Source organism: Aureococcus anophagefferens (genome assembly GCF_000186865.1).
Source record: "Aureococcus anophagefferens unplaced genomic scaffold AURANscaffold_1, whole genome shotgun sequence".
Taxonomy (NCBI): Eukaryota; class Pelagophyceae; order Pelagomonadales; family Pelagomonadaceae; genus Aureococcus; species Aureococcus anophagefferens.
In genome coordinates, this window is record NW_008705561.1 from 2614694 (window position 1) to 2628981 (window position 14288).

At 73.7% G+C, this 14288-nt stretch overlaps 3 protein-coding genes across 3 annotated transcripts in view; 1 reads left to right on the forward strand and 2 right to left on the reverse strand.

Annotated features, from left to right (window-relative positions):
• Window positions 1-9136: 9136 nt before the first annotated feature.
• On the forward strand, window positions 9137-9562 carry AURANDRAFT_6493 (hypothetical protein; the record flags this gene model as incomplete). The annotated part of the gene is made up of 1 exon (XM_009033875.1): window positions 9137-9562. A coding segment is annotated over one exon (426 nt), but the record flags the coding sequence as incomplete, so codon positions are not given.
• Window positions 9563-9714: 152 nt separating this feature from the next.
• Window positions 9715-10446, reverse strand: AURANDRAFT_18466 (hypothetical protein; the record flags this gene model as incomplete). Its single annotated transcript, XM_009034321.1, has 1 exon — window positions 9715-10446. A coding segment is annotated over one exon (732 nt), but the record flags the coding sequence as incomplete, so codon positions are not given.
• An 803-nt stretch (window positions 10447-11249) lies between these two features.
• The window catches only part of AURANDRAFT_60851 (hypothetical protein), a gene marked incomplete at both ends in the record, with an annotated part of 3357 nt that continues 318 nt past the window's right edge, over window positions 11250-14288 (reverse strand). The window contains 3 exons of the mRNA XM_009034320.1: window positions 11250-12158; window positions 12239-12401; window positions 12614-14244. Of these exons, the coding sequence (XP_009032568.1) occupies window positions 11250-12158; window positions 12239-12401; window positions 12614-14244 (2703 nt within the window). The remainder of the gene's footprint in view (window positions 12159-12238; window positions 12402-12613; window positions 14245-14288) is intronic.

Here is a 14288-nt window from a genome sequence, read left to right on the forward strand (position 1 = left end):
CCCCGGGCGCAGGCCGCGTGGAGCGGCGTCTCGCCGTCGTCGTCGACGCCGTCGACGAGGGCCGCGCCGCCGTGGGAGCAGAGCAGCGCGACCATGTCGTCGTCGTCGCCGTCGCCCGGCGCGCGGTGCCGGCGCTGGGCGTTCAGCTCGTCGTCGTCGCGCGCCGCGTGGGCCGCGGCGAGGTGGAGCGCCGTGCGGCCGCGGACGTTCCGCGCGTCGACGGCCGCGCCCGCGTCGAGCAGCAGCGTCGCCACGTCCCGCCGGCTCCGCCCGCCGCGGTACGCCGCGTGGTGCAGGGCCGTCCAGCCGTCGGCGTCGCGGCCGTCGACCTCGAAGACCGGCGCGCCCGACGGGCCCCGGCGCCGGGGGGCGTCGTCGTCGTCGCCGTCGCCGCCGTCGTCGTCGGGGAGCCCGAGGACGTCGTCGCCGGCGAGGAGCGCCTCCGTGAGGTCGGCGAGCCCGGCCTCCGCCGCGAGATGCAGGGGCGACCGCAGGCGCCCGTCGCCGACGGCGCGGTCCAGCGGAAAAGCGCAGCCGTCGAAGTAGGGCGACTTCGCGAGCGCGGGGCCCCGCGCGAAGGCCGAGCGCCGCGAGCGGGCGCCGCCGCCCGTCGTCACGCGCCAGCCGTCGTGCGTCGCGTCGCCGCGGCGCGGCGCGCCCGGGCGGCCGCCGCGCCGGTTCAGGTCCGGGTCGACGGCGTCGGCGGCCGCGGCCGCGAGCGTCGCGACGGCCGCCTCGGCGCGCTCCGCCTCGCCGACCTTGACGTTGCGCCGGTCGTCGCCGTTGAGGATCGCGTGGTAGGCGCCGGGCATGCGGTCCCCGGAGAAGCCGCGCGGCGGGCCCCGCGGCTCCTCGGGCGCGTGCTTGCCGAACGCCGCGTCGAAGTCGCAGAGCACCGCGCGCCGCAGCGCGCGCCGCGTCGTCCCGGACGTCGCCAGGTCCTCGGGCCGCGCGCCGTCGTCGGCCCGCAGGCCCCGCGACGCGCCGCGGCGGAGCAGGGAAAGAAGCAGGTCCGACGGCGCGTCGCGGAACGCCGCGCAGTGGAGCGCCGTGAACCCGGCGGCGTCGTGCGCGTCCAGCGCCGCGGCGCGCGCCTTGGTCAGGTCCGCCTTCTCGGCGAGCCCGGCCGACGCCGCGTGCCAGCGCGTCAGCGGGTCCTCGGCGTCGTAGCCGGGCCCCCGCGCGTCCGTCTCCGAGCAGCGCGCGAGCCAGACCTGGGCCGACGCGGACGACGCGCGCGCGTTCGCGCCCGCCGTGCACGCGAGCGCGTCGCCGACGGCGGCGGCGGCGTCCTGGGCGCGGCGCCGCGCCGTGAGGCCGTCGACGCGCCGCGCGGGCTTCCGCGCCCGCTTCTTCTTGTCCTCCCGCTCCCGGAACGCGTCGCGGCGCCGCCGCGCGGCCGACTCGTCCGACGAGTAGTCCCGGGAGTAGTCGCTGTCGGAGTCGCCGCGCCGGCGGCGGCGGCGCGGGCCGGACGACGCCGACGAGTCCGACGCGTTCGCGAAGTCGTCGTCCTCGGCGGACGCGAGGACGTCGTCGACGAGGCGCTCGTAGTCGACGTAGAGGCGCCGCTGGCGCCCGAGCTCGAGGGACGCGTGCTTCGGCACGTGCTCGTAGCGCGCGCCGATCTCCTCGAGCGTGTCGTAGGCGAGGCGCAGGCCCAGGGACCGCAGCGCGGCGTCGAACTTGTCCAGGGGCAGGCGGCCCTCGCCCTCGTCGTCGACGGCGTCGAAGGCGTGCAGGAGGGACCCGGCGTCGGACGCGGGCTTCCGCGGCCCGTCGTCGGAGTCGCTGTCCCGCCGCGAGGACGTGACCCTGGCGAAGCGCTTCGTCGCGCGCCGCGCGCCGGCCCGGAGCGCCTTGAAGAGCCACAAGACGAGCGCCTCGCCGTGCTTCCGGTCCCAGGCGCCGGCCTTGGCCGGCGCCTCGGGCGGCGGCGGCGCGCCGCTCCGGAGCGCGCCGCTCCGCCCGCAGAGCGCGCCCGTGCCCGCGTCGAAGCCGCGGCCCTCGGGGAAGAGCGGGTGCGCGCCGTCGTCTTTGACCTCCGCCGCGGCCGCGGCGCGGCTGCCCCCGTGCTTCGAGGACGAACCGACGGACTTCCAGCGGGGCCGCGCCGCGAGCTCGCTCGTCGGCGGGCGGAAGAGCTTCCGCGCCGCGGCGCGCGCGGCGGCCTCGTCGCGCAGGAGCGCCGCGACGACGGCGTCGGCGTCGGGCGCGCGCCAGGGCGTGCCCCGGGGCCCCGGCGGGCAGACCACGAGCGACGACGACGCCGCGCCGAGGTCCCCCGCGCCGCAGGAGAGCAGCGCCGCCACCGTCGCCGCGCATTTCGGCGCGTCGCGGCACGCGCATCCGTAGTGCAGCGGCGTCCGGCCGAGGTCGTCGCGCGCGGAGACGGCCGCGCGCCACGCGGCCTCGCACCTTAACTCCCGGAGCCGGTCCTCCCGGTCCGCCTCGGACGCGCACCACTCGTAGAAGCCGCGCAGCTCGCCCGCGAGGCGGTCGCGGCCGTCGCGGCTCCCGCGCGGCGCGGCGCCCCGGCGCCGCAGCTCGCCCGCGAGGTCCAACAGGCGGTTCCGCAGCGCCGCGACGGCGTGCTCCCGCTCCTGCGACGCCGCGCGGCGCCACGCGTCGCCGAGGCGCGCGAGCAGGTCGTCGCGGCCCTTGGCCGCGAGCACGTGCGCCACCGTGCGGCCCGCCGCGTCCGCGACGAGCGCGCAGCGCAGCCCTAAACCTTCCCGGAAGCCGAGGGCGGCGGCGGCGTCCTCGAGGCCGTCGCCGTCGCCGTCGAAGGCGCAGAGCAGCGCCCGCGCGGCCTCGTCGGACGCGCGCGCCGCGAGGTCCGCGCGCGCGACGGTCGGCCGGAGGTACCTGGCCCGCGCCTTGTGCGTCTCGCGGGACGCGACGTCGCCCTCGCGCTCCGCGAAGCCCCGCTTCAGCGCCATGAGGCCGCGCTGGCGCCGCTTCTCCCGGAGCTCCGCGGCCTTGGCCTCGAGGGCCGCGTCGTCGGACGACATCGACGCGACGCTCTCCTTGTCGCTCGGCGGGTCCGGCTCCCGCCGGCGCCGCCGCGGCGGCGGCGCCGCCGCGGGCGCCTCCGCGGGCGCCTCGGCCTCGGCCTCCGCGGCCGCGACGACGCGCGCCGCCGCGACGTCCTCGGCGTCGCTCCGCGCGAGCTCCTCGGCGCCGCTCTCGACGGCGCCGTCGACGGCGGACGCGGCCTCGCGCAACCGCGCCTTCGTCGCGGCCGCCTCCTCCTCGGCGGCGGACCGCATGGCCTCCTCGGCGTCGGACGCGGCCTCGGCGGCGACCTCGAGCGACGCGCGCCGCAGCTTCTGCCCCGCGCCCGCGTCCGCGGCGGCCTCGGTCGCGAGCGACGCGCGCCGGAGGTTCGTCGCGGCCTCCGCCGCGCCCGCGGTCTCCTCCTTCTGGATCTTCTTCGCCGCGCCGACGAGCGCGGACGTCGCCGACGCCGCGCGCGGGCTCGAGGGCGCGCGCGGGCTCGCGGGCGCCGCGGAGAAGGTCACGCCGGGCCGCGCGGGCCGGCCGCCGCCCGGCCTCCGCGGCTGCGCCGGCTCCGCGTCCAGCAGCGCCGACGCCTCCTTCTCGAGCGGCGCGGGCTTCTCCGGCGCGGGCTTCTCCGGCGCGGCCTCGGCCTTCACGAGCGCCGCCGCGACGCCGCGCTCCTTGTCGCCGTCGTCGTAGTCGATGTCGTACGCGCCGCCGTTCGCGGCGACGACGACGCCGGGGTAGAACGTGGACCCGCCGCCGTGGCGGCACTCGACGCGCGCGCCGACGGCGAAGCCGCTCGGCGTCGTGCGCGGCGGCGGCCGGCTCGCGACCTTGGGCGCCGGCCGGCTCGGCTTCGACGCGCCGAGCGCCGCGGCCGCGTCCTCGAGGGACATGGTTTTTTAAGTGGTCTCTTCGCGCGCTTGCAGGGCCGGTCGATCCGAGCAGGTTGGCTTTGCACCGTGCGCCGGTGTGCTGGACCTGCAATGCGGCGGCCCAGACTATCTTGGCAGCCGCAAACTGTACGTTCAATGAAGAGGATTTTTTGACGTTTTGTTTGATAACGGCAGCATGTATCATAAATCATGAGCAATCAAGCACGATTTAGAGGACGCGGCTGCCCGAGGCGAGCTGCTCACGGTGGTCGCAGGGCAGGCAGGTGCCGCGCGACGTGGTCGGTCGGTCGGTCGACCTGCGGTGGTGCGCCGGCGGACTCGACGGGCGGCGCGAACCCCTTGACGCGCGGGCCGACCGCGGTCGGGGGCCGGGAGCCATGGGGGCCCAGAAGTACGAGGCGATCCCGTCCGGGGCCGAGGAGCAGCCCGGGCGCATCGGCATCGTGCCGACGATCCTGCTCACGTTCATGGCGGCCTTCGGGTTCATCGCGTCGACGATGTCGACGGAGAACTACAAGGCCGCGGCCATCAAGAGCGTCGAGTCGTTCTACCGGGCCGGGCACGCGCTCGAGTCCGCGGGGCTCGGCGTGTCGAGCGCGGACAACGCCCTCCTCGTCAACGGCAAGGTGCTGGCCTGCTCCTGCGACTGCAGCGAGGCCGTGCTCGGCGCGTCGGCCGACGAGCTCGCCGCGGACCTGACGACGGCCGCGCCGACGGCGACCAAGTACTGGGACCTCTTCTGGACGGACGGCGTCATCGCCGAGGGCGACGACGACCTCGACGAGTCCTACGTCTGGACGACGGACCAGGCCGACGCGGGCATCGTCGCCACCGTGCTCGTCGACACGCTGGGCAAGGCCAAGGGCGTCGACATCGACCTCAACGGCACGACGGTCTACTTCACGATCGACGGCTGCATCGGCCGCGTCGACAAGGACGGCTACGACCTCAAGGAGATCGTCTGCTACGACTTCGACACGGCGTCGTCCATGGAGGGGTTGGCCATCTACGACGCCTACAACAAGCTCTACTGGGTCGACTCGGACACGGGCTCGCTCTACGAGACGGCCCTCGAGGGCAACGACGGCACCTACAGCGTCGTCTACTCGGGCTTCGACGCGCCCCTGGACGTCGCCGTCGACGAGACGGCGGCGAAGCTCTACGTCTCCGCCGCGGACGGCGTCTACAAGATGGACATGGACGCGTCGGACGTGACCATGGTCCTCTCCGCGGCGTCGACGGGCCTCACCTTCCGCGGCCTCGACGTCGACGCGTCGAACCGGAACCTCTACTTCTGCGCCGACGATACCGTGTATGGCGCGTCGCTCTTCGACCCCTCCGACGACTACGAGGCGCTCTACGAGGGCCTGACGACGCCCGTCGGCGTCGCCGTCGACGGCAGCCAGGACCTCCTCTTCTTCACGGACGAGTCGGGCGTCTACCGCGGCTCCCTCGACGGGTCCCTGGACAAGATCTTCGTCGCCATGGTCGAGGACGCGCGCTTCGCGGCGATCCTCTCCGAGGCCGCGCCGACGGCCGCGCCGACGCCCGTGCCCACGTCGCACCCGTCCAAGGCGCCGACGAGCCACCCGTCCTACCTGCCGACGGCCCACCCGTCCAAGTTCCCGACGGCCCAGCCCTCGAAGCTGCCCACGACGTCGCCGTCGTTCCTGCCGACGCCGACGCCGTCGTCGTTCCCGACGCCCGTGCCCACGTCGGCCCCCACGGGCGTGCCCTACCCGTCCCCGACGCCGGTGCCGACGCCGACGCCGTCGTCGGCGCCGTCGACGCACCCCAGCGCCCTGCCCGTCCCCAAGCCGACGTACGTGCCGACGCCCGTGCCGAGCGCCGTGCCGACCGTCGCGCCGACGACGCAGTGCTTCATCAACATGAACCAGTGCGGCTACTGCGACGGCCAGGCGGGCTACGAGTGCAAGGGCGAGCCCGCGCCCACGGCGAAGCCCTCCTTCGCGCCCGTCGCCAGCCCGATCGTCGTCGCGAACGCGCCGTCGCCGACGCTCGCGGTGAACCCCGTGCCGACCTACGGCGTCGTCGCCACGGTGCCCGCGCCGACGGTCTCCGGCGACGACGCGCCGACGCACGCGCTCCACACGAACGCGCCGACCCGGAGCCCGCTCCCGCCGGAGCAGCCGCCGCCGCATCCGAACACGGTCCACCACCAGAACCGGACGTCCTACCCGACGCTCGAGCCGACCTACGGCGTCGTCGCCGCGGGCGGCGGCGGCTCGTCCTAGGCGCACGGCCGCGCCCTCCCTCCCCTCTCCCGCCCGATCGCACCGAGGCCGCCTTTCGCGGCATCCCTCGGCCTTAATCTCCCGACTTTAGATCGCGGGGTTGAATCCGCCGGGATCGTCCCGAGGGTCGCGGGGTCGCCGTCGTGGGGTCGCGCCCGGAGCCTCCCTCGCCGCGGGATCACACCGAAGCCTGCCTCGCCCGCGGGATCACACCTCGTTCTGCTTGTCGTCGCCGCCCTCCGGCTCCACGAAGAACGCGGCGGACGTCTCGATCTCGACCGCGCACTCGTCGTCGGTGACGCACTCCGTCAGCGGGTTGATCTTGCGCGCGACGCGCTGCAGGCGCGAGCCGACGAACTCGCTCTTGCCCATGGACTTGTTGAGCACGCGCTTCCACGCGTTGACCTGCGCGGTCGTTCCGTCCGCGGGCGCGTTCGAACGGTTCCGGGCGCTCTCTCGACGTCGTCGCGCGCGAACGCGCGAGGGCGTCGATGCGCGGCACCCTTTCTTTACGCGACGTTGCGTTGCGGACGCGGCTTTACTCGCCGTTGACACGTGCCAGGCCGGCTGCACGGCCACCGGCACGGCGCCGGAGTCGACCGCTTTCGAGGCCTCGGTTGAACTTGTCGCTCCCTGGTCGCCGGGCCAGGGCGTCACAGGTCTCGGCGCACGAAAGGCGTTCGCGACGCTGATTGTCGCTAGTAAGGCTTGAATGGCACGCATTTTTGGCTCGATGGATGAGTGGTTCTGGGCAGGCGGCTCGGATCTCGTGAAGATCTTGTGGAGAATCGCCGAACAGCGGCGCCCGGCGCCCGCGCGCCGAGCCCCTCACGCCCGCGCCATCGCCATCGCGATGCGACGCCTCTAACAATCCCCCCGCGCCGCCATCGCGATGCGACGCCTCTGGTTTGCGCTCCTGGGCGTCGCCGCGAGCGGCGCAGACCTGCCCCAGCGGGTCATCCAGTACGGCGCCGTGCGGACCGCGAGCACGCTCCTGTACCAGGAGCTCTGCGTCGTTTTTTTCCTCGTGCACGGCGAGCGCGGCGACGTGTCCTGCTCCTTCAAGAGCCCGGGCAAGTACCCGCCGCTCCCGTCGCCGCGGAAGCGACGGTTCGACGTATTGAAGATGCACCGGCCGCCTCTTTCGGACTCCCACAACTCCCGCGTCTGGGTCTTCGCGACGACGAACGCCACGGGCGACGCGGCGGCGCTCGACGCATTCCGGGCGCGCGGCTTCCCCGTGAAGCTCGTCCAGGCGACGGACGAGCTCGCGCGGCGCGGGCACCAGGAATTCGCGGCGCGGCTCGCGGACGTCTTCGACCTAGGCAGCGACGACCGGCGCGCGCTCTACGCCTACGTGCGCTCCTGGAAGGTCCTGCGCCAGTGCTGCGGGCCCCAGATGTCCCAGGACTGGTACCGCGAGCTGCTGCGGCGCGCCGGCACGGCCGTCCCGGGGCCGCCGCACCACGCGCGGGACTCGCCGTCGTACCCGGCCTGCGAGATCTACGACCTCGACGCCGTCGAGGCCGCGCTCCTGGCGACGGCCGTGGTCCGGCGCTTCGGCGCGCGCGCGCCGATGCTCCGCCGCGTGTCCCAGATCGACGGCGACCTCAACGGCACCTACTGCAGCGCCGTCAACGCGCGCATGGCGGCGACGAACACGGGCGCCGAGACGTTCAAGGAGCGCGTCGGCATCTACAAGCGGGGGCGTCGGCCGCCGGGCGCGTAATTGCGAGCGTTTGTTGACCAAGTTATTGAAGGGAGACGCGCACTCGTTGAAGCCCAGGTGTCCTTTCGAACTCGAAACGCTCGCCGTCGGGGCTGCCTGCAATCCACCGTCGTCGTGAGTACCATGGGCGAGGAGCTTCCGGAGATCCCCGGCCGGGACACGATCCTCTTCAGCAGCTGGGTCTTCGTCGCCGCGTCGCTGCTGCTGCTCGCCGAGTTCGTGCTCATCTACCTCGGAGCAGCCCAGGAGCTCTACTACGAGTCGGAGGCCAAAGTGGCCTGGGCGACGCCGCACGTCGTGTCCATCCTAGGCGTGCTCGAGGCCGTGGGCTGGGCCCTGGGGTTCGTGGCGCTCATCGACTGGCTCGTCTGGCACGCCTTCGACGCCTGGGGAAAGGATAGAGGCGCGCTCTGGGCCGCCGTGCTGAAGCTCGTCGCGTCCGTCCTCTTCTGCATCCAGCCGGCGTCGCAGCTCGGCGATCCCAAGTCCGCCGTGCTCGTCAAGGGCCTCGGCTGCGCCTGGAGCAACTTCGCGGGCATCTGCTTCTTCCACGCCGGAAACGTCGCCGACGCGCTCCGCGTGCCGCTCCCTGACGGCTTCGCCCACGCGAACTGGCCGTCGCTGGGCATGTACGTCTACGTCTCCGCGACGTGGCTCCTCGTCGCGGCGGACGCGCTGGCCTACTTCGACTTCAAGGGGTCGCCCTACGGCGCGCCCGCCGCGCCGAAGATCGGCCGCCGGCAGCTCGAGCTCATCTGCCCGCTCCAGATGGCTGGCGCGTCGCTTCTGGCCGTCGGGTCCCTCATCTACGTCGCCTGGGCGCGGCGCGGCCGCGCGCCCGCGGCCGCCGGCGACCGCGACGCGCCGCTCCTCGGCGCGGTTCAGGCGTAGGGTGTGTGGTTAACGCAGAAGTTGTGGCGCTATTTCGCGGTGGCCGGCGACCGCGACGCGCCGCTCCTCGGCGCGGTCCAGGCGTAGGGTGTGTGGTTAGCGTAGAAGTTGTGGCGCTATTTCGAGCGTGGGGATGTAGCACCAGTGCACGACTCCTGGGCCGCGAGCACACGACAACGCGACGGGCACGGCCACATCGCAAGGCGCCCAGCCGACACAGGCGGTCGACGGCGGACACCAGGCCAGGTCGAGCGCGCGAGGCAGATCGCTCCGCAGAGCGCGCGCCATCCGCGCCGTCGCGCGTCGCATCGATCCGCAGCCCGCACCGACGCTCGCCGCATCGATCGCAGCCCATGGCCGGCGAGCTGCTCACGGAGTTCCTCGAGGTGGCCATCCACGTGATCCTCTTCGAGCGGAAGGTCTACCCCGAGGACATCTTCACGCGGCAGCGCGCCTTCGGCGTGCCCGTGACCATGTCGCGGCACCCAGACGTCAACGCCTACATCAAGAAGGTGCTCGGCGACGCGCGGCCGCTCTTCGACGCGCGCGCCGTCGAGTCGCTCGTCGTCGCGGTCACGGACGGCGGCGGCGAGCCGCGCGAGCGCTTCGTCTTCGACGTCGGCCTCGGCGGCGGCGCGGCGCCGAGCCCGGAGGCCGTCGAGGCGACGGAGTACGCCATGCGCGCGCTGCTCGCCAAGCTCGCGGTCGCGCGGGGCCACCTGCCGCCGCCGCGGCCCGACGCGGAGTTCCGTTTGTTCCTGCACACGCGCGAGAACCCGCGCGTCGTCGCGCCCTTCGCCGCCTCGCCGGAGAGCGGCTACGTCGACGCGCGGCGCGACGCCGCCGCGGCGCCCCTGGGGCCCGGCTTCGACGTCGTGCCCGTGCGCGACGTCGCGACGCCGCTCGCGGAGTTCGCCCTCCGCGTGGAGGTCGCCGCCTAACGGAGAACCCAGACGCGCGCCGTGCGGTCCTCGGCGCCCGTGACGAGGCGCGCCCCGTCGGGGGCGAAGGCGCAGCAGTAGACCGTCTCGGCGTGGCCCGCGAGCGTCTCCAGGCGCGCGCCCGTCGCCGCGTCCCAGACGCGCGCGGTCCGGTCCCAGGACGTCGTCGCGACGCGGGACCCGTCGGGCGCGAAGGCGACGCTCTCGAGGCGGCCGTGCGTCGCTTGGTTCGCGTCGGCCGGCGGCGCGTGGCCCGCGAGCGTGTGTAAACACGCGCCCGTGGCCGCGTCCCAGATCTTGCCCACGCCGTCCCAGCTCGACGTCGCGAGCCGGGACCCGTCGGGCGAAAAGGCGCAGGCCGTGACGCGGTCGCCGTGGCCGGAAAAGGTCCGCAGGCACGCGCCCGTCGCCGCGTCGAAGAGCTTCGCGGTCTCGTCGCTGCTCGCCGTCGCCGCGCGTGCGCCGTCGGACGAGACGTCGCAGCCCCAGAGGTCGCCGCGGTGCTTCCGCGCGTCGTGGCCCCGGAGCGTGGCCAGCTCCTCGCCCGTGGCCGCGTCCCAGACCTTGGCCGTGCGGTCCTCGCTGGCCGTGACGACGCGGCGGCCGTCCCGGGACCAGGCGGCGCCGTTGACCGCCGCGCCGTGGGACCGCAGCGCCACTAGTACGTCGCCCGTCGCCACGTCCCAGACGAGGGCCTCGTTGGCCCAGCTCGCCGTGACGACAAAGGTCCCCGGGCCGGGGCTCGCGCTCAGGACGGCGTCCGCGTGTTCGTCGAAGACGCGGAGCCGCTCCTGGGCAGCAGAAGAGAGATTCAACGTCGCTTCAACGTGAGTGTTCCGCGCGCGCGCGTAACAAAAAACACATCCACGCTTCGAGACCGTTCCGAGAGATGATCGCTCGTCCAAGAATCAGCCGAAACGAGTGGAAAACGGCCGAGATATGAGCCTTTGAAGTTGGGAATTTCGCTCTCTTGTGCTGCCCTGAGCCGCTCGCCGGAGTCCGCGTCCCAGACCCGGACCCTGCGGTCCCAGCTGCCCGTGACGACGCGGGACCCGTCGGCCGCGAAGCAGCAGCAGTAGACGGAGTTCATGTGGCCGAGCACGCAGGCCAGGTTCGCGGGCCACGGCGCGTCCGCGTCGTTGTGGCAGTAGGCCTCCCCGGCGGCGATCATGGCCTTCCAGCGCCGGTGCCGCGCCGCCTGAAGCTCCCGCGCCGGCGGTTCCGGTGCCGCGGCGCGCGGCGACGCCGCCGGCCGCAGGCCCTTGAACGTGATCCAGCACGCGACGGGCTGCGTGACGCGGGCCCGCGTTTTCGCGCCGCCGTCGATGGCCACGGTGGCGTCGACGTGCAGCACGGTGCCGGGCGCGAATTCCCGGACCTTGGCGCTCGTCATGGACTCGGTCTCGCGCGCGAGCGCGCCGTTCTTGGAGGTGACGCGGTACCAGCCGGGCGACATCGTCGGGCCGCCCATACTGCCTCCTCCGAGTCGGTAGGTTTACTTCATAGTGCACGCATCTTCCGTCGCGCTACCCTAGCCCAGGAGCCCCAAGACCAGGTCCTTGATCGCCCCCAGGGCCTCGTCCTTGACCTCGCCTTTCGCCTCCGCGGACGCGTCTCTGGCGCACGTGAAGATGCTGGAGGCGAAGCCCTCGTCGTCCTCGTCGTCCGCGCCCACCCCGTCGTCCGCTTCCCCGTCTTCCCCGGCGTGCATCTCTTGCTGAACCTCGCCGTCCTCGACTTGTTTCTTCGTCGCGGCGAGGTCCTCCGCGCGCGGCCGCGCGCCGATGAAGACGCTCACGGTCATCGTGCCCAGCGCGTCGCGCGCGCCGCCGTATTTCAGGACCTTGAACTCGCCCTTGACGCTCTTGTTGGCCAGGAGCTTCGGCTTGAGGACGACGGCGCCGAGGCACGTCGGCGACCCGAACATGGACGCCTTGGAGTACACGGCGACGAGGACGTTCCGGGCGACGTCGGGGATCGCGGCTTTCACCCGAAAGTTCCACTCGGGCGAGAGCGTCTTGGGCACGTGCTCGGACTCGTGGTCGCCCTCGAGGTTCTTGACGACGACGTACGGGTCGCTGTCGACCTTGTCGCCGCCGAACATGCCGCCGAACATACCGCCGGCGTTCGCGGCGCGGAGGCCCGCGGCCGAGTGCACGGTGAGGTCGATGACGCCGCGGCCCTGCGGCGGCCGCGCGAGCGGCGCGAGCCCCTGCGGCTCGGCGTCCGCGCGCTTGGTCGCGAACCACACGCCGAGCCTCAGCTCGCCCGCGGGCTCCTTGTTGCGCTCGAGCGCGCGCCAGAATTCGGGTTCACGGTTCGCGAGGTCGTCGAACGCGACCGTCGCCTTCGACGGGTCGTGGCGCTTCGCGGCGTCGCACTGGACCTCGAACTCGAGCGGGTCCGCGGCCTCGACCCAGAACGACAGCGAAGGCCGCGCCTAGGCGCCTTGCAGCAGTCGAACGTGATCTTGCCGCCGCTCGTCTTGTCGCAGGCGGGGTCGATCTCGAACATGCCGACCTCCTGGTTCTTGTACAGGAGCCGCACCTCGCCCCTCGGGGCTTTCGTTAACATCGAGAACATGGACTTGTCATATGGCACGCCCTTGGCGCCGAGGAGCGTCACTTCGACGTAGCCGCCGTACTTCTTGCCGTCGAGGCGATCCATCGCCGCCTTGGCGGCGCTGGCGGCAGCCTTGTCATCGGCGATGATCGCGCAGGCCTGTTCGAAGCCGGCTCCCGGAGAGCCGACGCGCGCGCCGTCCCCACCGCCACCGTACTCCACGGGCGGCGCCATACCTTCCTTCAGTGTCCGAAAATGCACCCCCTACTTGCTAGATATGTAACGGCAAATTGAGCATTGTCCTTCGCCCCTCAGAAGCCGCGTCCGTGTTACAGCCCGAGGAACGCCGAGAGGCGCTTCTGGAGCGACGGCGCGAGCTTCGCGCGGAGCGCCGCGGCGTCCCGACACCGCGCGAGGCCCGCGTCGCCCATGTCCCGCGCGCGCGCGAGGCCCTCGTCGAGGCCCGCGAGGTCCCGCGCGTCGACGGCGGCGGCGAGCGTCGCCTGGAGGTCGAGCTGGTCGTACATGCGCGCGACGAGCTCCTCGGCGTCGATGATCTGGCTCACGTCGAGGCCGGGCACCTTCGTCGTCTGCACGAGGTTGAGCTGGGCCTCGAGGTCCATGGCGTGGTAGTCGCGCGCGCCGTCCTCGCTCGCGACGGCCTCCTCGGCCGCGCGGATCAGCTCGTCGAAGCGCGCGCGGACCTCGTCCGCGTGCTCCAAAATCTCGAGCTGCTCGAACGCGGCCTCGACGTCCTCGTCCGTCGCCGCCGCGCCGTCGACGACGTCCTTGAGCTCGATGGGCACGATGCCCATGTCCACGAGGGGCTGCAGGTCGCTCATGTTGCCGCCGACCTCCCGGAGCCTGACCAGCTTCCGGTCGACGGACGCGCGCCGGAGCTTCGCGTAGGAGCTCGACGGCGCGCCGGACCGCGCGCCGCCGCCGAAGAGGAGGCCGTGGACGGCGCCGGCGCTCGGGGGCGCCGGCGCCAGCGGCACGAGGAGCGCGCCGGGCTCGAGCGCGCCCCCGCCGGCGGCCGCGAGGACTTTGCGCGCGGGCGCGAGCGCGTCGAGGACGTCGCGGACGTGGTCCCCGGGCGGGCCATTGCAGTCCGCGGCCTCGCAGAAGTGGACGAGGATGGGCAGCAGCTCCGCCGACGGGGGGAACGTCGACGCGCAGAGGAAGAGGAGCCGCCAGCACTTGAACGCGGACGACGCGGACGGGTTCTGGGACGCCTGCTTCGCGAGCTGGACGAAGATCTCGTCCCGCAGGTCCTCGGGCCCGCCGAAGCCGTGCGTCGCCAAATTTGCCGCCATGGCCTCCGGGTAGCTCATGAACATGTCGCCGCAGAAGCCGAGGATGTCGCGGTGGCACGCGCGCGCGACGTCCAGCGCGCGGCCGCCCAGGACGAGCTGCGACGTGTGCAGGGGCACGGCCTGGTGGACGAAGCGGCGCCGCAGCGCCGTCTGCTTCTCCGCCGCGGACGCGAGGCCCTCCGCGTAGTCCGCGGGCCTCCTTAATTTTCGGAACGACGCGAGGCCGAAGCCGTCGACGCCGTGCGCGTCGCGCAGCGTCGCCGCGGCCTCCTCGAGCGCGACGAGCAGCGCCCCGGCCTCCTCGAGGAGCCGCCCGTCGACGTCGCCCGCGTCGCGCGCGGCCGCGGCCGCGTCGGCCGTCCGCTCGACCATGTCCCGCGTCGCGGACGCGGACGAGCCGTCGGCGCCGCGCGACCGCGCGAGCATGGCCCGCCCCGCGACGACGACGTCCCGCAGCGCCCGCTCGGCGTCGAGGGACGCGACGAGCCGCGACGTCTCGCGGCAGAGCGCGCAGCCGCGCTCGAGCTTGACGAAGCGGCCGCGGCGCTCGCGCAGGAACGCGTCGACGGCCGCGAGCGCCTTCTTGGCGCCGTCGCCGTCGCGCGCCGCCGCCGCGTCCCGCAGGTCGCCGACGAGGCCCCGCTGGGCCTCGAGCAGGGCCGCGGCCGCGGCCGCGGCGGACCGCTCCGCGG